Source organism: Meleagris gallopavo, chromosome 7 (genome assembly GCF_905368555.1).
Source record: "Meleagris gallopavo chromosome 7, MGAL_WU_HG_1.1, whole genome shotgun sequence".
Taxonomy (NCBI): domain Eukaryota; kingdom Metazoa; phylum Chordata; class Aves; order Galliformes; family Phasianidae; genus Meleagris; species Meleagris gallopavo.
In genome coordinates, this window is record NC_139410.1 from 28942654 (window position 1) to 28964413 (window position 21760).

Genomic DNA, 21760 nt, shown 5'->3' on the forward strand with positions numbered 1-21760 from the left:
TTTGCTGAGTTCCTACTAGGTAGAGATTTGAAATTAGAAAACCACTTCTGAAGTTAATGAAACAGATGTGTGCAGGAAAAGCAGGACACTGGACAATTGCAAGAGTTCAGATTTTAACTGGTTCATTTTCCATGACTGGGTGATGACATTACTTAATACTCAAAGCAATTACATAGGTTCCAATTATATGAGAAGTTATACACTTACCATTAATCCATTTGGCTTCTGGATTATGAACTACGAACTCTTTTCTGAAGAGATCTTCCAAAGACAATCTGGTTTCAGAAGAATTTGCAAGCTCATCTAAAATAAGAGGATCATTTTACACAGTTATTAAAACAATATATTCTGTGTACTTTGCAAAACATTGGAATTAAAAAGCTAGAACACGTTCAGAGGTGCTGCTGAAATTGATGGCACTGCACTGCTCTATCTTTATTCATTAGAAAGAAAAGTTTCATTTTTCTTCAGTATAGCTTCAGGAAAAAACAAACCACCACTAGCACCTTAGAGACATGACAGGTGAACTGCTTGACTATTTATTATTCTGGCAATGTAGTGGCACAGGTCCTCCTTTACACACCTCTATTCCACAAGAAAACTGATTTCAAAGCATTACAAGAATTTCCTGACAGACACAGGATAAAGGCCATATTAATCCCCTTATACAAATGGTAAGTAAAATCGCCGTGTGTAATCTGTTTGGAGCCAATTTATTTTAGAGATTCAAATGTAAAGAAAAATAATGATAATAAAAATCCACATGCACATTTTATGATCCACATTTGCTCTCAGGTAAGGAGCCTTGCCTTTTTTTAGCCTTGGCTAGCATCTTTGTGTCTTCCAAACAGAAGACAGCCAGTATTAATTTCAAAACAAACGAACAAAGCTCCTAAAATCATTTCTGTGCTTTAGAAATTAGAAGGAAACTGCCAAATTCTGCTTTTCTTTTGCTGTAAGGAGAATAAATCATAAATAGTAGTGACTCAAAAGTGTACTGCCACACAAATGCAGTATCAGAGATAGTATTAAAGCAGATGTCCTATTTTGCTATCAAAACATGAAGTTTCCAATGAATATTCATACACAGCAGCTATGCACTTCACCTAACTGTTTTAGGCTGCTTAGAAGAACAGCAGTTGCCAAAAACCGTGTGCTACGTCCCCTGTGCACTAGCAAAAAATATGCGCCTATTCACTTCCTAAGCAACCAACCAGACAACTGCCCACTCCGGTCTCGTAAGCATTTTTATCATCACTGGGCAGGATTATTACAGACTATGCAGCATCTCTTTGTTCTGTGAGCTTTTCTTCCAATACATGGGCATCCCCAAGTACCTTCTCTGTGGAGAAAAGCTTTCTTTTGGTTAGAGTTTGGTTTCGTCTTTATAGATGGCTGGTATTAGCAACCATTGATAACAGACCCATAGCCAAGAGCGTCTGGAATCACAGCAATCAAGGAACAATCTTGTCATCTTTATGCTGAGCCAATGTCCTACAGCACATTTGTAACTAACAAAACATGCTTTGGAAAGGTAGTATGTAATGCCTTTCAAATGAAAATGCCACCCCCTCACAGCGAATGGAGACCATTATAGTTCAGTTATCAGCGTTTGTTCACTCAAATAACTCAGTCAGAGGCCTGGTTGAAAGCTGACTGAAACGAACAACAATTGTTTTCTAGTCTTTTAAGTATTGCTTGCTGCAGCCACTTCGTTTAGTATTAATAAGGTGCATCTTTGCTGCATTGAAGACAAACTCCTTTTTAATGCACACCATAAATTAAGGAGACACGAGGCCAACACAGACACCCATGACACAGTGAAGCAGTGTGTTGATGCACTCCTCCCGCAGCTCAGTGGGAGCTTGTAAGCATTTACTCACCATAACCAGCTCTTCTCACACTTGATATCTTATGAGGCTAAGCATGAAGAGTTGTTCAAATCTCCTCTCACAAGACAAACATTCTAATCCTCAAATAAGCTTTAGGATTCTTCCTACCTTCCAGGGATCAAAACAACCTGTTTGGGTTGGGTTTTTTTTAGCCTCCAAGTCCAGCATGGGACACAATGCTCCACTTGTAGTCTTACCAGAGCTTTACAGCAGAGTAGCATTATCTTTAATGATTTATACTTAATCCCTCTGTTTACACGTCGTGGTATCTTGTTAGCTCTTCCTCCTGCCACACACTGAATTATTATCTCCTAAGTAAGCACATGTTGTATTTGTGGAGCTGAGTAGAGCATATATTACACCCCCTGCCTTCAGAATACCACTTCCTACTTAACAGCATCAAGCAAGTTCTTCATAATGCCCATTTTCCCCACTCTGACAATACTGCGGATTCTGTTATTTCTGAGCAAAATGTTGATTTGACCTTAAAAAAAACTAAAAACTCTAAGTTCCCAAAATGCTTAGTTATGTATAGTAAGATGAATTGTACATTTCAGCTCTCCACACTATACTGCGTTAAACTTTCTTCAGCACAAGCACAAATTGGTATGCACTTCTCAAAGGAATTATTTTATTTCAAGACAGCTTTTTTTCCATCGTATGCTTATTACCACATTACCAAATAGCCTACTCTGTTTTGCTTCCATTTTAAATTTTACTGAATCATCTTCCACAGTTCTCCCGCTGTTTCCCTTGGACTTCTATATTTTGTTCTGAAACTACATACATGATATATGGAAAATGAAGACGGATTACAAAAGATACAAAGAAAGTCGGTTAAAAATGAAATGGATATATTTTTTGATTATACAATAAACACCTTAACAATTCAATCGCTGGTGTATGTTTATTCAAAATGACAAACCGTTTGTGTTTAGGAAACTACAAGACTGCAAAAGTAGAAAATAATAGCTTGACTCATTTTCATGTGTTGAGATGCTTTCAAGGCCAGGCTGGACCAGGCTCCAAGCAACTTGATCCAGCTGTGGTTGTCCCTGCTTATTGCAGGGAAGTCGAACTAGATAACCTTCAAAGATTCCTTCCAACTCTAAGGATTCTATGATTTTGGCAAATGAGTTAAGAATATTTAATTAAGAATAGTTTAAGCACCTAAAATTTACCTTCTAACTTAGAAACTAAAACTAATAATATTATTATATTATAATATATTATTTATAATATATAATATATATCTTTATAATATATAATAATATATTATTTAGACACACTCTTTACTGAATTTTCTGTGGGGAGAAAGAAAGACTTGTTTGATGTTAAATTATGCCTAAAAAGCAGAAAAACAGCACTAGTTAGCGGTGCACAAGCTAACCAGGTCTAACTGGGAATTGGCATAGTCTGTATAACATTTACATGAGAAAGTAAAAAAACTTGACTGTAAAGAGATATCAAATCTTGCTTGCTAATATACAGTAATTGCATGGATACTATAGAGTATTAAAACAGAAGCCTGAATTTCTTTGGTAATGAATATCTACTTACTTTCAGTTTCTTTTCTATTTATTTAAAGAATAGCATGAAAAATGGCATGGAGGGGTTGGTCCCAACCTTGTTTTAAGCAGAATCTTTATCTATCTGGCATATCAATACATATGATTCTGCCTTAACGTGATTTTCATTGAAATGCTTTGTAATGACTAAGCAGGCTTCTGAGCAGCTGCTCTCTAAAATCATCCTCAAAAAGAAGCAGAATGAAGCACAATGCTTAGGAAAACTGTACCAAGTCTAAGAAGCAGCTATCACTACAGGCAGAAATAAACAGGGAAAGAAATCTTTTACTTTAAATAGTAACATTACAAATGAATTACAAATCAAATGTTTAAAACAACAGATCTCCTCAGCACTAAGCACTTAGTCTCACAGAAAGGCTTGTGAGATAATCTGAGTTTTTCACTTCCTTATGTGCTAGATATCCCAGAGTCATCTTGGATACATATTCAGAGTCAGAAAGCTTTTGCTGCAGTGCTCAGCACCCTCCAGGAAACTAGCGGAGTGTAAGAAATAACAACTTTCAAAAACATATTAATCATGCATTGAAAGAGGAATGGATTAAGGTCAAAAGTAGGGAAAGGAGCTGTCCTACAACATACCTACAAAGCTTTCTTTGGTAAGCATTTTTAACCTGCAAGAAAACCCATATTATAAAACCTAGGCCATTCTTGGAAAAAGGCTTTTATTTATATCAAGCTCTACAGTCTCTTTGGGATATCTTAGAACATCTGAGCTGACAGAACTAGTTTTCACTCACATGATTTCAACTGAAATATAGGTCCCAGACCACATCAAGTTTTCAGGCAAGCTCTCTGGGTTTTCTAACAGCTCCAGAGATGTACTTCACTAAGCATTTTATTTTTTTTACCATATTAAAAAGAAATTAACATTTCCCTGGGTTGTTTATTTCTTTTTTTGATGAGTGTCTTCAAAGACTTCCATTTACATTTTTACATCATTAATAATTCTATAATATTAGAGCCAGAACTGATGTTTATTATTGTGAATTCCAGCACAACATCTTCGAGATTTTACAAGCCTTAAGCAAACCTCTCCTTGAAAAGAACAGTCTTCTGTCTTAAAGTGCACCAGGATATGCCACCAATTGCCTTTTAAGTCTGTCTTTTCTTATTCCCTGAAGAAAATCCTGTATCTTGAGACTACAGCAGCACATCTGCTTTTATTTTTTTCCAAATATCTTAATTAGTAATAGCTAAATAATCATTTCTTTATCACTCCCTTGGACAGCATTATGCATACTTAGATACTTCTACAAAATGAGAAACAGAATGAACCTTAATATTCCTACACACTTTCCTTAGCTGTCTCACCCCCTTTAAGAAGAAAAGTTTCTTATCACAGAAGGGACCCATAAAGATCATCGTAACCATCTCCCGGCTCTATACAGGACTGCCCAAAATCAAACCACATGTCTGAAAGCAGTGCTTAAATGCTTCCTGAGCTCCTGCAGGTCAGGGTTGTGCCCAATCCCTAGGCAGCCTGTTCCATGCCCACCATCCTCTGGGGCAGGACCTCTCTCACCCCCATCAGAATCGCCTCTGACAGCTCCATGCTGTTCCCTTGGGCCCTGTGACTATTTCAGAGAGCTCCATGGGAGAAGCTGAAGCTGCCATGAGGCCCCTCCTCAGCCAGCTCTGCTCAGCGCAGAGATAACCCAGGCACCATAGCTGCTCCTTATACATCTTCCCCTCCAGGCCCTCCACCATCTTCATGGACCTAGAGCACTTAGAGAACAGGATTAGAAGGCAGAAATATCCCCCTCTGATCCTGGCTCTGTGCAAAGGAAAACATCAGTTCAGTTGTCTCACTTGTAAAACGAGGACAAAGCTTCCCTACACCTTCTCCATTGAGTTTCACCATCTTCCTTTCAGCAGCAGTACACTACTACAGTTGTTCATGCACAGACCCACCAAGCTTCCCTTGATTATTTCATTCTGTGGCCAAATGGCCTGAAACCATCTGATGAGCACTTCGTATTTTGGTTTACATAAATTGAACACTTGCATAACAAGGTGTTTTCACACCAATATTTGTTACCTAGACACAACATTCAAACTTGAAATTTTATCATATTTATAAATCTGACAGAAAGAATTCAAATCTCATGAAGTGATTCCTTCTATCAGGTTTCCAAACAGTTCCCAGCAATACAATCTTTAGAAAAATAACCCAGATCAAATTAGAACAAAATACCACTAGGTATAATTTTTTATTACACGTGCAATTGCTTTTTTGCCTATTAATTCCACCTACCCAAACCTTTTTTTCTTATTGTAAGTGAGCTGCTGAGTCGGTTTTAAGTTAAGTGGCTGTTTTCTGCGAGAAAGGTAATGGCAACAGCTTGTTCATGTATATATGAAACATGCATACTTCAGTTATAAGTTTCATTCTCATTATTAGTTTTTCAGGACATCCAGCCTTCTGATAGCTCGTCTCTGAATCAGAAATTACACTAAGACACAAGTGACAAAATGGTACACTCAAGCTCATACCCACTTAGGCTAATGCTTGTAGCCATCCCAAGGCCAATACGACCTTAATGACCTACTGCTGAAGCAGTAGTACTTGTGCTACATCAAGCTTCCAGTAACTCAGAAGGCCCTATGAGTACCAAGTTTATAGGAGTCAGAAGTTAAAAATGCTTAAGGGAAAGATGTTTTAAAACTTATATGTCATTTTAATGAGAACATTATGAATCATACACCTTCAGTAAGATAAAATAAAGAACTACGTTACCTGGTGTTAAAAGAATGACAGACATAGTGATGAGTGAACAAACAACTAGAATCACCAGCAGCGCAATAGCAATTCCCTTCCAGTTCCTCTGCGGAGGGCTGTTACTTCCAAGTTCCTACGGGAATGGAAAAAAAAAATAAAAGGAAAAGATCGCGTTTCATAATCGCATATTTCTAGAACTATTATTGATAGGAAAACTGCACTGCACATACACAAAAGTACAATACAGGAGATGATCACTATCCCTCCCCTCTCAACAGCAGACATGCATAATTCCAAAGGTGCAGACGTCATCCCCTTTTGTTCTTTCTAGATATAAGTAATTTTATATCCCTACGAGACAACAGAATGAGCTTATACAAGCTGTCCAAAATATGACTACTCTTAAAATGTGCTGAACATAAAATTCAGGACAATACCAACTAGCAGTTTGTAAGATAATTACAGAAATAAAATGCAGCAATTTACTGTAATTCTACCTAACGTGGTACGGACCATAAAGGTTTAAATACACATCCTTTTTAATGTACCCTATTTAACTTATTTGTAATAGAAAACATTTACAAAACTGCCTGAGGTTTCATCCAAAGCTGAACAGCTCTTCTTCCTCTATACAGTAGTTCAGCTGTAAACTGCTCCCCTACTACCCATAACAAAATCAATAGTAACTTGAAACAAATGTTAAATGAATGCTCCTGAAACTACTAGCATAGGTAAAGTTATGCTCTCTGTGATTACACGTTTAACTTGTATTAACAATATGATTAAGGTTTGTCAATAGCAGCAATGTATTGCTCATATTCACAGTACAACTTAAACCAAACAACAGTTTAGCCTCTAACACTAGAGTGACAAAACCAGTTCAGCAATTATTTCATGCAATCTTAACTTGCTCTGATGGTAATCAACAGTTTTTCCACCCATATCCAGTTGTTTGCAGCAATTAGCCATGCATACCCTTAGTAACTCCAAAATAAATTGCTGTGATAACACTCACAATGAAAACAAACTTCTCAGAAGGTACAATTTCAGCCTACTTACAAAGTACTTACAAAGCTGAGTTGCATGACACGAGTGCTACGCAAGTTATGTGCAACAATATATCTTTAACAGTGTCTTAAATTTTATTTTTAAATCCTACATCTCCTCATTTCTACCTGGGAAAGGTCCTCTTTCCTAGGAAATTTAAGAAGAATTTCACTTCACAGACTGTAAGCAATCCCACAGGGGAAGTCCCATAGCAACCCACAGCCTAGGGCAGGCCTTGGTGAGCACCTTGGCATAATAATAAATGGCCCCCAGCTGCTCTCATCCCCTTCCCTCCAGGTGGCTAAAAGAGTACAGTACTCACGCCCCCCCTTCCCACCTTTCTCCCCCCCTTTCCAGCTCCCTTCTTTTTTATAATCATTACACTCCTCTTTGGCATTGATACCAATGAAACTACAGATAACTGATGAAATGCCAGCACGCACAGCTTGATTTCCGAGCAGCCATGCAGTTGAATCCCGGCCACTATTAACCAACAACACATCCCTGATAACTTTATTTTGTTCACTGAACTTTAGGATTACTTTCAGATAAGGGGAAAAATAACTGACGTCCAGCTCCTTTCCCCAATCCATTGCCCCATTTCCAAAAAGACCTGACTGCTCACCTCATTTTCTTCTCTCCCACCTCATTTCACACTATAGAAAGATGCTGCATCTTTCTATATAGCATTATAGGTGGCTGGTCAAGGCTGCACATCACTGTCGTACATCGTTTGTTAATCCCTAGGCTATGAGGACGCGATGGTGTCAAGACAATCTCAATTCTTTTACGGACTGGATATAACCTGAGATCCACAGTGCTATTTTCACTCAAGAAAAAATTATTTTGATCTTACTAGCACAGTCTAGAAAATTAGGACTTGTCCTAAACATAATAGTATAAGCCTTACTCATATGACATTTAACAGAGTTCAATTGTAACAGAACAGCAGCTTGTATAAGCAAGCTGTGCTGAAAAATAGTAGTTATTCTAAGACTTGTGGAACCCTATTCCAAAGGATTGACTTAAAATGACAGAAGCTGGACCACTTGATGAATGTCCTCTGTACCAAAGCTTCTAAAAAAAACTGTGCCATCTTTATTATTCAGAAGATTCTCCTCTGCAGACATGAATATTGCTCAGTTACTAAAAATAAAAGCATACTTTAAATGCTTCTACAAATTTTTGCAAGGAAAATAAGAAATGGATGAATCCTTTACTGAGCAGCGAAAGCTTACTCATACTCACAGTGAGAGAGAAAGTGGGAAATGGGCATAAAGGGAAAAAATTATTTCTAAGAAAAAAGTGCTTTAATTTAATAACTGGATAAAATTTAGGAGTCCATAATTATTCAAAGTAATTAAAAAGTAATGTTTGAGTGAAAGCTTTCTATAAGACTTATGTGAAGTTAATGTACAATATCAAGAAAGTTGGAGAAACATTAGGAAAATTCCCATAATAATGGGAATTAATCATGCAATCACTATCAAGACATTTCCAATCAACTTTTTTGGTGCTTGACTACAAGCAAGAAAGTTCTAAAATATAGTATGTTGGTTAAAGACATAAAATATATTCAGCCTCACACTGCTTTTTGAAACAGTAATAAAAGTCAGTTAAACAGCTTTATAGATCATGTACCATTGGCAAGACAGAAGCTGTCATTTTTGAACACAGCAAGAAGATAGAGGCACTCAGGAGAAAACATCATTAGAAGCTGTATGATTAGGAGCTCCTAACATCATAACTAACTGCTAACTATCGCAAATAACAGCGAGCATGGAGCTGGAGATTTAAGGATCTAATCTTCTAAGTAGGCTCTTACATTAAAGCAGTTTGAAAAAAAATATCAACTTTCAAAGATGGTGTTTTATATGCAATGCTATCTATAACGCTATTACAGATTTTTATAATCTAACTCCAATGAATCAGAAAATGGCCGCTCAAAGTGTAATATAATTGCAAGTATTCTCACTATTTAAAATATCTTTTTCATGAACCATTTAATTGCATTGTTGTCAAAAACAGTCCTTAAGTAATATACGTTTCTGAAAGTAATTTGTGATTGAGTAATGCCTTATTAAAATACAGCCAATAAAGGGGAAAAGTCTATTATACTGCATGCACAAAAAACACACAAATATTATAGGTCAAAACACTCCAGGCCTCCTCTTTGGCAAGAGTAAGTGTATCAATTAAGACAAGAAAGAGCAGTTCGTTTTTGTGGTGCACAGATCCGCTCTGAACAGACAGAACATCCCAATAATCTCTACTTCTAAAAAGAAAGCTGAAACTAAAATCTATAAACTGGATAGGAGATGGATGAGAGGCTGAGGCTACCGAAGGAGAGCATAGATGGTTTCAGCCTTTCAGCATCTGTGTTAAATCCCACCTGCCACCGCAAAACATTTCAGAGACACGCTGGAAAACTACAGCTACAAAAAGCAAATATTAATTAAATACAATGGAGCATTTTTTTTTCTCTCCTCTACTAGGCTGTTTCTAAACATAACAAAATGACTGACTGATGATGAACTGATGCACAAGAATGAACATCCTTTAAGTTTTAGCAGTATGTGAGTTTTGAATCTTAAACTATGGTATGCAACCTCATCCAAGAGTGCTGAGGATTTGTTGTTTTTGAACAAAATATGGACACAGATGTTTCACTTTAAAAACTGCAAAATTACTTCCATAATTAATGAAATTCAAGCAAATATAACCCAATATCCTACACAATAAAATTAATTAGATGAAGCAAATTTCCATTACATTTATTTCATGTATGGATGTTTTTCATCATTTGATACACAAATAAGTGCTTATAATTTAAGTGCAGTTTCCTTTAAAGCAGTATTGGAGATGATTTTTGGAAGAAAAAAAAAAATCACTTCAAATTAATGCGTGCAATGTCTTTAAAAAAAAAAACAACTCAAATATTTCCATATTTCCACTTGAATAAATACTTCTTTCTTTCTCATAAGCAGCAAACCCAGAAATCCAGCTTCCTTCTAAAGCTTATCAAATTGCACAGTTTTGTTGTTAATCAATGAAGATAAAAAGCCTTCATGACAATTTTTCTAACAAGTGCATATACAGCATATACAGATGACAACACAACATCAAAAAATAATGCCTTAACTTGCTGCATTAATAAGTCTGGTTTTTGAATGATCTTAATAGCATTGTCTTCTCTTTGAATATCACAATACAACGTATTTTCTGCCACAGCACATACACATAGTAATGAGGGAAGCAGAAGGAAGCTGTCTGTGGGAGAAGTTGCAATGAAATGAACAGGCTGAAGCCTGGGGTCTATGCCAGGCTTTTCCAGGAGAGGCAAGTCAGTTAAAGCACAGCACCCTCCCTGGGACAAGAAATGAAAAACAAAGTTTTACAGAAACACTACGCCTTCGTGAGAGCTGGAATATTGCCACACTGCTTTTTCTCGTAGTACTACCTCTCCATGCTACCACCAAAATAATTTATAAATGGCGAGATGACTCAAACATAAAAATATTCCTTTATCAATAAAACTACACACAAAAATTGCACCAATTTTAGTTATTTCTTCTGTTTTGATAAATCTGTTCAATGCTGAAGCCGAGACTGTCATTATTTATTTCTTGCAGCCATGGGTGCACTTCACCAGGTTTACATGGTCAGTGGTACATGTATACAGGTGCACATTGGCATTTGTCCCAAGACTTTGGGTATTTGGAGCAGAAAACCCAGCAGCGCTGAGCTGCAGCAGCGCCCAATGCTTGCACAGTTTCGCTGTGAGGTGCCACAGACAGACAAAGGATCTCAGAAGACCTGGGCATGCAGCAGTTTGTAGCAGCATAGCATCTTCTAAAGACTTGAATGAATTGTCCTTCTTTTGTGCTTTTTATTTTACCTAAACTGTTCCTGCACTGCCACAAGGACAAAGCTTACCGAAGAAACCTCTAAGAAGAATCACAGCCTTCCCTTATTTTGGCAAGAATTTCAGAGGCAGAGTTTAGGCTATGAAAAGCAAATTTGTAATTTGCTTTGCAGTAGGAATGAGAATGAGTCTCACTCTGTAGCTTAGATGTAATCACAACAATATCACTTAATGACTCTCCCAGCAACTACTTCATTAAACGCTATTATCTGCATTCCCCAAACATGAAGAAAAGGTGATAAACCTAAAAAGACTAATAGTTTCACGTTTTATCTCAGGTGTTTTAAAAATACAGACCTGGGATAAATAAAAACCATGCAGTCTTTCCAGAGTTCATTATGTTGCTAGTCCTGCAACATAGTAAATACTACCTGCCTTGATTTTGTAGTGTGCTATTTGCAGGAAAATTACCACAAAAAGCATTTAGAATTTGTGATTAAATGATTGCATCCATTCCTTCCCAGCTGTTTTTGAGTAATCCCGTGGCCTAGATAGCAAGAGTGACTAAAAGATAGACCCACAAAGTGGCACAGGATGGTTTTAATCCATTTGCATAAATACCTATCATTTTCATTCCTCTCCAATTCACCATGCTATAAGATCCTATTGCTCCAGTTCTTATCTGAATTATCATAGTCACGCAATTACTTTCCTCAGTCAGTATCTTTATTCATCAGAATGTTGCAGCTTCCTTTCAGAAGCCCCTTTCACCTGAATGCATGACTTTGTCAAGCCTGTGGATAATGGAATTTTTACAAAGAGAGTAATTCTACTACTTAGAAGACATGTGGGATTTGGGTATGGGTCCAATCTATCTTTGTCTTTTTATTTCTCTGAGATGTGTTGGTAAGAGGAAACCCCTCTTAAAATCATTCAGTCATAAAGATTGGAAAAGACCACTAAGGTCACCTAGCCACTAAGGTCATCAACCCAACCCCACCGGGCCCACTAACCCACATCACTCAGTGCCTCTTCTTGGAGAACTAAACTGGAAAGAAAAACAGCCCCACCCACACCAGGGTGAAAGCAGTAAAACCCACCCGTGACAGTAGAAATAAATGTGCACCTAATTCTGAGAAATTATTGATTCATCACCCACACTGTTTATGTATTTTCTTAACCCTGCAAAACATCTTGTGCTTCTTTCAGCCTTGATTATTTTTATTCTAAGCAGAGATTTTCCTTCAGCACTGCAAGTGCCCATTCACAGTCTGGATGATGTTTTAGAAGAGCTATATCAATACCCTTAGTTTTGACTACTCACAAAAACAGTCAGTAATATTTATGGAAACTACTCAATATAATACAGCTAGCATTAAGAAGGCATTTCACTCCTTCCAACTCATTCTGCAGTGTACCCTGTACATTTACTAAAACACACTAAGAATGCTATTACACTAGACAAGTAAAAGCACAACGTCTAAAACATCTCTACCAAAAAAATCATTGTTCAGGACAAGAATTTAAAATGTTAGTTACTCCTTACAGAGAAAGAAACTACATCAGGCAAGGGAATTTCTTTGGCTTTTGGAAACTGAGTTGCTTATAAAGACATCAAGCCGCATATGATTATTGCACCTTTAGAGTCAACTTCACCATGACTCAGTATGTCATGGTGAAGTCTTTCTGCCTTTTAATCTTGTGTTCACAATCTTTTGCAGATTCTAAGCTTCACAAGTAGAAATACCATGCTCTTATTTCCAGTATTATGTAAATGCCTTGTGATTCTAATATATTTGTGTACATCAAAGTTCTATTTAGCCACCTGTAGTGAATTTTCTAAGATCCTAAGCAGAATAACTACTGAAGATTTCCTTTATTTAATGAGTCTGGCTTGCAATACTCCCTGAAAATCTCAGCTCCATAAGCTGGTTGCCAAAAACAGTCACACCTCTTCTGGGGGCTTGGGGGTCAGTGCTAGCCCTGGTTGAACTGCAGCTTCCATTCCCAACATCCTCATCAGACCTAACATTCACATTGTGCTACTTTTCCCTTCCACACACAAACCTCAACTTGAAGCTAATGGTATTTTTGTGTGAATAAAAATAAATAAATTAAAATAAATAAATTAAAAAAAAAAAAAAAGCTATCTGCATCTTAAAGACTGCCTCCAAAATTACATGGAAATAAAGTTATTGGCTGATTTCCAATGAGTGCATGCATCATTACTATATACAGAAAAGCAGCAATACATTTGTCATAAATAAATAAAACTCTTAATGTATTTTACTAAAACAAGTACCACCAGTGACAGGAAAGGATGGCAAAGCAGCAGGCACAAACATGATTATATCATATATGACTACGATCTACAGGATGAAGCATCTAAAAATACTGCCATAGTCCTTTAGGGACAAAAGGGTATTTTCACATTTAAATTGAATACAGTACAATGTTTACCAGTCTAACGCCACACTATACAATGGAGTCTTTAAGACCATTCTCAGACTACAAGATCCAAAACCACCCCCCGGACTTTCTCATTGGTCAGGAATACATACACATACTTGACTATATGACATTTAAGAGTCACTGGAGAATGGATATGACAAAAATATTTTTAGATTAATAATATTAATTTAGGATTTATCAAATTATGGAATAAATTTTTAAAGAACATCTTGCAAATTTCAATTAGTATTTTACTATTGTGTTCAGATTATACAAAAGTTACTTGCAAATAAAACAAGTAATTTAAATGCAACCATGCCTTCACCTTTTATGTGCACGTATATTTACATATACATCCACATATCATTGGATAAATATGCAAATATGGATTATTAAAAACAACATTGATATAAATAAATGAAAATATAAATAAGCCAGAGACTATCAGTGGCAGAAGTGCACACTAATTGCTACTTTTGGGGGGAGAGTGGAATCTAAGGCAGTATCTAAGAGTAACAGGTAGAATCTAAGGTTGTAGAAGCTTCCCAGCCAGCATCTCTTCATATAAATACTTGCAAAGATGTAACAAGCAAACTTAGTTGGCCAGCATCACTGAGTTCTTATTAGGATTTCTATCTTTGTGATTAAATTATCTGCTTTTCAGAAAAACTGAAGTATATGTAAAGCAGATGAATATTATGATTCGACATAAATAAAGGCATGATTTTATCCTGCATATAGTTAGGAAAAGGAGTGTAAACAGAAAGAGAGTCACAGACTGGATACTATATCTATACGCACATGTGTATATATATATGATCTCTGTTATCTTGGTTTCACTGAGTGAAACCAAACAACTCACTTAAAACAGTACAAGCACCTTACGGTGCTAATAACACTGCATTTTTAATCTGCACACGCATGAGCTTATAAAAAGGCATTCACAGAGAGACTATGAGTAATCAACCTGTCTCCTTACATATACTCTACTCAAATAAAAACCAAACACAGCACTAAGAGGAGAAAAATCAGGAATGTCTTGTCAGTTTTACAGGATTTATTGATTTCAGCAGTATACTTTCAACAGTATAGAAGTTGCATTTTTATGTTCTTTCTTCCTCCAAACTTTTCTTAATATCCAAAGCTACCTACTTCAAAGGCCTCTTTATGCACTGTGTTTCATGTAAAAACTTGAGCCACACACGAATTTAGCAGCTGGTTGATTTAAGGAAGATGGGAATGCCTCTTGGTGAGACAGAGCCCTCCAGCTGTCAGAATAGTTCTGCCACACGGGCACAGCCATCAGCACCTAGCCAAGGCAAGTTCCACTGTGAGAAAAGAGAGGATAAAAACATCTTCAGAACATTACTTTTGGCTCAACTGGGCTAAGTTCATTCTGTCACTGTGAGATTTGTTTTACCATCACATTTGCCAACCAATCATGATTTCTCTCTCATTTAGTTCAGCTAAATGGTTTATGAAAGGGTGCCCGCAGCCCAAAGCCATACAAGGCTGTGAGACAGGCAGTTGTACATCAAGCAGTGTCAAATAGCAATGGTCGAGTTCTTCCCTGTAGCTAAACTATCATTTTTATTAAATCCAGAAGGAGATGTCTGCACTGCATGAAAATACAAAATATTCCAATTGCGTTTCACCGCAGTTTTGATGGGTAAGAAGGAGCTGATCAGGTTTGACAATACAAATATGGAATTATAATTACTGTAACAATCACAAATTCCTCTGAAGAGTGTATCTGTTTTTAAAGCTGTGTTACATAAATTGTAATACGCTCACTTATTTCTAATCCATGCAAGTACTATCACTGCCAAGAACAGAATTATTTTTGAGACACGTTTCTGCAGCTGCTGCATGGGAAAGACAAGCAACAGAAGTCACATTTAGCATGTTTTTGTAAAATCATTGCAGCAGAAAAGCACTGGAATTAATAAGAGAACGGGCTTTACTACACAAAGAAGAGACTTAGGGACTCTATCATATTCTCAACATGAGAACAATAGACAATGTCCTGAAAGGCAGTGATATTGTCAGGCATCCCATTCATGCTTTAATACTCATGCTAAGAAAAGTGTATTTACTCAATATCTCTGATGTTTTACCTGAAATCCATTCAAAGAAGCAATTTTAACTTAGATAAAGAAGTGAGTGGCATCTTCAATTTTTTTCCCATGTAAATTCTTAGAACCTAGAGAACCTAACTGGTTCTCATGTCATATAAGGTAAGGATAATTTTTAAAAAATATGTATTTATATATATATGTTTGTGTGTGTGTAATATATGTTTGTGTGTGTGTTAATATATGTTTGTGTGTGTGTTAATATACGTTTTGTGTGTGTTAATATGTTGTTGTGTTAATATATTTTTGTGTGTGTGTTAATATATGTTTGTGTGTATGTTAATATATGTTTTTTTTGTGTTAATATATGTTTGTGTGTGTGTTAATATATGTTTTTGGTTTCTTGCCATTTTGAGAGTTTAAAGAGCTCTAATTAGAAACCAGTTAAACAGATCCTAAGAAAGAAAACAAAGAGCTGACCAATGCAGACGCAGGTACTGTCAGCAGAGCTGCTGCACTTAATTGAATGAAAAGTTCAAAACAAGTCTTGTCACTGAATATTCCATTAATTCACTGAAGGCAACTGGCTGCCTACAGATCAAGTATTAACAACAGATATTCAGTTCAACATCTCTACTTGGCTCTGAGCCTTAACATAAGAGCCAAATAACTTCTTCAGATCCACTTCAACAACTCCTACTGAAATGTCTGAGAGTTTTAAGTGAGCAAAGGGCAAATCAAATGAAGATGTTAGACTACAAGAGAGGCTATAATACTGTGGCTTTCATACATGCACTTAAAGAAATACTGTAATTTTTAAAGTAAGTAAATTCTTGAGATACTCCATGATTCTCCATGTTAGTAGTTAAAGAAACATCCAAGTCTATTCCAAATACATTGGCTGTTCCAAAAGTAATGCCTCCTATTTATTTCCATGGAAACTATAACAGTTAAAATAGCACAATAACACTATTTGATAAATTCTCAACTACAAAACACTGTTTTCAACGTTGTCACCACCATTAGCTATGCATTTTCACCAGAAATGAAGAAAAGCCTGCATGCAGAGCTTGCAGAAATCTGCCCCAGCAAGTGACAGCTGTTTCACAGCTGCTATGATGGCATCGTTGCTAGGAAAATGTTGCTCATACAATCCATCTTGCATCAGCTCAAACAGATGGAAGTCAGAGAGCACCAAATCCAGACTACAAGATGGTTGTGGTAGGACAGTCCAGCCAAGATTGGCAGTGTGCTTCACAGTCTTAAAAATGACACAGGGCCTGGCTGTCTTCTTCCCTGGTTCAACTTCGGAAGTTTGAGCCTTCAGCGTAACAATGCAGTGGTCATGGTTGACAGTTTGTACCAGTTCCAGGAAATCCAGAAGGATCTTTCCCTTCCTATTTGAAAAAAACATCACCTTAACCACTGAGGACTGTGTCTTGAAGTTGTTCTTCAATAGGAAGAATCATGTCACCCCTCCATGGGCAGCCATATTAATTCCAGCTCATAGTGGTGACATTACATCTTGTCACTGGTAACTGTCCCACTCAGCCTCACATTGGGTCAGTAGGTCCTGATAGTGTCCCTTCTGTTCCTGTGCAAACATTTGTGAGACCCACCTGGCACAAACTTTGGAACATTTCAATGTTGGCATCATCATTTACAATGCACTGGAACAGATATCCAGCTCCTTACACTGTCCCCTGATTGTAATCCACCAATTCACATGGATGAGCTGATTGAGATGCTCTTCCTTTCATGGTGTGACAGCTGTGCATGACCATCCAAAATGTGGCTCATCTTTCACATTGCTGTTGCCACTGCTGAAATGCATCACCCATCACCTCACCGTGCTCACATCCACTGCATGGAAACCATAAACATTCAGCAAGAGTTAGTGAATGCCAATGAGTGCCATTTTTTTTCCCTGCATGGAGGAAATCAATTACATACCTTTGCTTCATATGCACTTCCTCAAAACTGGCCACACACACTAAGTACCACATCTGCACGCACGGCTCCTGGCTGCAGTGGCCCTCCAAGGAAGCAGAAGCAAATCATTCAGTAAAGGATGATGGAGGCATTCAGCCAAATCCCCAATTAACGTATGACTGAAAACATAATCCAGTGTATCAACCGATTCTGACATGAGTCCACCACCTGAAGACATCTAGTAGTCAACTGAAAGAATAGTAAATAATCCCATTGTGCCTCTCATTGTGACAAAATAGTCCAAGATTTTATCTTATGTCTGTGTGTCAAGTCTCTTCATCCAGATTCTTCTGGGAGTGATTGGGGACAATACACAGTTCACTTTTTATTTTTTAAAACTAGAGTCAATAAAAAAAAATCTTAAAAAAAAAAAATCAAAGGAAGCAGTAGTCGAGTTCTATTTTCTTGTATGCTTTCCAACTAAAGTTTTGAAGGCAAAAAGCATGGCTTATCACACATTTGAAAATCACTAACATTATCAAGCTCATTGTTTCACAAAGACTACCTGCCCACAAGAGAATGATCTGCAAGACAATACAATATTTTCATCACATGGTGTTTCAATGTGTGATTCAGTCAAAAAAAAAAAAAAAAAAGCCAATATATTTCATTGGAAAAGTGTTTCAAGTTTCTAGTCCCGTATAATAACAACTACGTATTTACATTATTGATGTTGTTCTTAATTAACATATGTCAAACAGCTGAACATAACATAGTTGGAAAGTAGCAAGCTAAGGCAATTTTATAACAATCATTTTTCTGACCTAGAAAAACAGTGGTGGCAATTACTCCATTATTTCTACTCTGCAATGAGGTATGTATATACACACACACACACACACACACACACAGTATAATAAACATTTAAGTATTAAATAAAATAATCTTTCAGCATACTGCAACTAGGATTTTGCAACAAAATTAAACTTGGACATTTGTCCAGGTATATTTATTATATGTGTATTACTCTGTACTGTTATCAAGAGAATTTACATCTTATTTCAAAGAAAAATCTAGACTGCACTTTAAGAAAGCATGGAAAAACTTATTTATTTTTTTCTTAAAGCAATAAATATGAAAACATCCAGGCTTGGAGACAAGTTTTGTGAAGTACAAATGCATAACCAGCAAGTGTATATATCAGCTTCTCAAACAAAAGGCTACTAAAATACATACATTAATCCTTCTGTGCCTCTGTAACAGAGGCAACAAACAATTGCAGTTTACCTAAAACATGCCTGATCACCACCCAGCATCTACCAAAAAAATGTAGCAACCTTTTCTTTAACCTGTCTTAACTTCTCTCAATAGCAAATGCACACCAAGAGACCACAATAAAAGTTCTTTATTTTCTGTCTTCTATGCATTCCTTGAGGTTATTAGTTGCGTATTTAGGCAACCCTGCAAGTGAAAAATGAAAGAAACCCTTTGGTACTATTGCCAAGTAATTTATTTTAAGACTGTGACTTCAAATATTTAAGCACAGCAAGCAAGAAAGAGGCATAAAAAAATATTAAGAGAATGAGAACCACTCCTGTTCTGTAATACAACAGGCACACAGAAATTACTGCATTAATGTGAAGGTTTCAAAAAGACAAACATATTATTCAGATTACGAGTGAAGTTACTGTGATAGGACAAAGGAGAAAACTCAGATAAATGCCTTTGCTAAAGACACTTTGACAAAAAGTGCCCACAAAAAAAAATGCTTGCACTTTCCTTCACGACCATGCATCTAGGCTGCAAATCTTCCTAGTGCTCCACTTGGGCTCTAAACCAAAGTTAAAGCAACTTTTGCTCTGACTACAGCCAAGCTGACTTGAAGGTTCCATCAGGTTATTAGGCACACGAATGGAAAAAATCTCATTGGTACAACTCATTGCAACTCAAAAGACTGCTGCTGAAAAATCCATGTCAGGTAGGAACTGATAGCCAAAAGGAAAACCAAGTGGAAATTCACTCTTCTCAAATAGAGCAAGCAGCTACAGCTCCCCAGTAATTCTCCTATGTGAAAGACTCCTTCTTATAAGAAAAATAATAATAAGGGCATTCACCTCAGAGGAGAGCATCTCCATGACCCATATCTATTCTTACACCTGTACCTCAGCAACCAGCTAATGAGAGCTAAATTGAGAGCAAAAACAGGTGTTGCCAAATAGATCTAACACAGAAGTGTGTATTTAAAGAAACAATGATCACATTTTCAATTATTTATCTAGTTTCCAATTGTACATCTTCTATAGGCCACTGTCTTCTGCAATTACAAGACTTATTTTCATACCTATTTTACATTAATAATCACAAGATGGATAAAATTTTGTTAACCTCCACAAATTGTGACACATACCAAAAGGCACTATAAAAAGATTCCACTTCTGCTCACTTCAACAGCAATGTGGGTACTAGCAGTAGCCAAAACAACTGCTCAACTCTTTCTCCTCACTTTGTTTTGCCTTATACTAAATTCACCTCACAAAGATCACCAGAACTGAAGTATTTTATCCACTCCAGTGGGTTCTGAGTCTGACTCAGTTTAAATTTACCAGATAACACAGCTGACACGAGGTCTAGGGAAAATGAGATATTCAGTGAGAATATAGAAAATTCCCACTAGAGAATGATTATCTGCACCTGAAAAGCTGCCTAAAATGTTGACTGTGTAGTGATTATGTACTTTTATTCCCTTTTATCCAGGTCTTCTGTCTCATTGTCAGCTTTCCATTTAAGTCTATATTCAAACTGGTGTTGTGGATTTGATACAGCAAAACAATGGAAAATTCAAGCAGAAAAAAAAATCATACAATAAAACAAGTAGTTCTTCCAGCTTTAAAGTATAGCAGCCACTTTCAGTCTTCACACAACTGCTAAAACCCTATTAACTTCATCACTGATTTTTAAAGACTTCTCCTCAAATTGCTAAAACCCTCATTAACACTCAACTTATGAAGAAAACAATTTCCCTTATTCCGTTTTGTATAAATACAAGTATATGCAAGAATCAGCGCTGTAATTGTTGATTGAAATGTCATTTCTGTTATCATTTCAGTCACTATTCTTATGTTCCTACTCTCTTACCCTTAATACTGGGGAAAAAAAAGTTTTAATTGTCTCAATTTCTTCCAAAGCTCCACTTCCTCTCAATTTTACCTTTTACAGGCATCATGTAACTATGCCACAATTTCCACAATTCTCATTTTCTCTACATTAACAGTTTAGGTAGTAAGAAATGTTATTCCTGTTATCTACAGTGACTACTGTGAGTATGAAGAATATGAAAGTAAAGCCAAATCACTCTGCTTCATCAGATGTTCACAGGGATAACGAAAACTTCCAACATTTTTGAATGTGTATAAGCACTTACAGCTTTATTCAAAAAGAACAGTGTTAGGTAATATTTAAGTAAAAATATGAACAATATCAAGGTGCGAAGCTAATTCACAGACTCATAGAATGCCTTGGGTTGGAAGAGACCTCAAGGATCATCAGGTTCCAACCCCTCTGCCATAAGCAAGTTTGCCAAATTCATGATCAATGACTATATATTTTGCTGCTCCAGACATCACTTACGTCAATTCTTTCTTTTGAGCTAATACTGCAGTTTTTCAATTATGGTAGAACACTGCGAATTCACAGAACTTACAAGAAAACACTACATTGCTCTGAAATGTTATATGTATACAACAACCATCCACGTAACTAATGTACATCTCTGCACACCTGGAAGGACAACAATACTACAACATCTTCCCACAGCAACAGCCAGAACTTCAGGATGCTAGAAATTAAATAAAGAATTTAAATGAAGAGCATAAAAAAAAAAAAGTAAATATAAAAAAATAGGAGCTTCCATTGAAACTTCAGAGTTGCTTCATTTTATAATCACCAGAGAAGAGGTAAAACAATGTGTGTTTATAGACAATCAGCTGTGGTTTTTATTAATGTGAATTACTAATTTTGAGTATTTACTCTGTAACTGTATTTGGATTGAGTGCACTTTGTAAGGGATCATGATTATGAAAGGATCATGCAATGCACCAACTCTGACCAGATCTGAAGCTCTCAGCAATCTCTTAGGGTCAGGCTTTCAATGGCATCAGATTTAAGGCTCTTGAATTCAATGGAGATTATTT

General features: G+C 36.6%; 1 protein-coding gene across 1 annotated transcript in view; it reads right to left on the minus strand.

The window, feature by feature from the left end:
- Window positions 1–21760, minus strand: part of DPP10 (dipeptidyl peptidase like 10) — a 188674-nt gene that overhangs the window by 141323 nt on the left and 25591 nt on the right. Inside the window, exons 2-3 of the mRNA XM_085228156.1 lie at window positions 6219–6333; window positions 208–303 (exon numbers count right to left, since the gene is read on the minus strand). Of these exons, the coding sequence (XP_085084282.1) occupies window positions 208–303; window positions 6219–6333 (211 nt within the window). The remainder of the gene's footprint in view (window positions 1–207; window positions 304–6218; window positions 6334–21760) is intronic.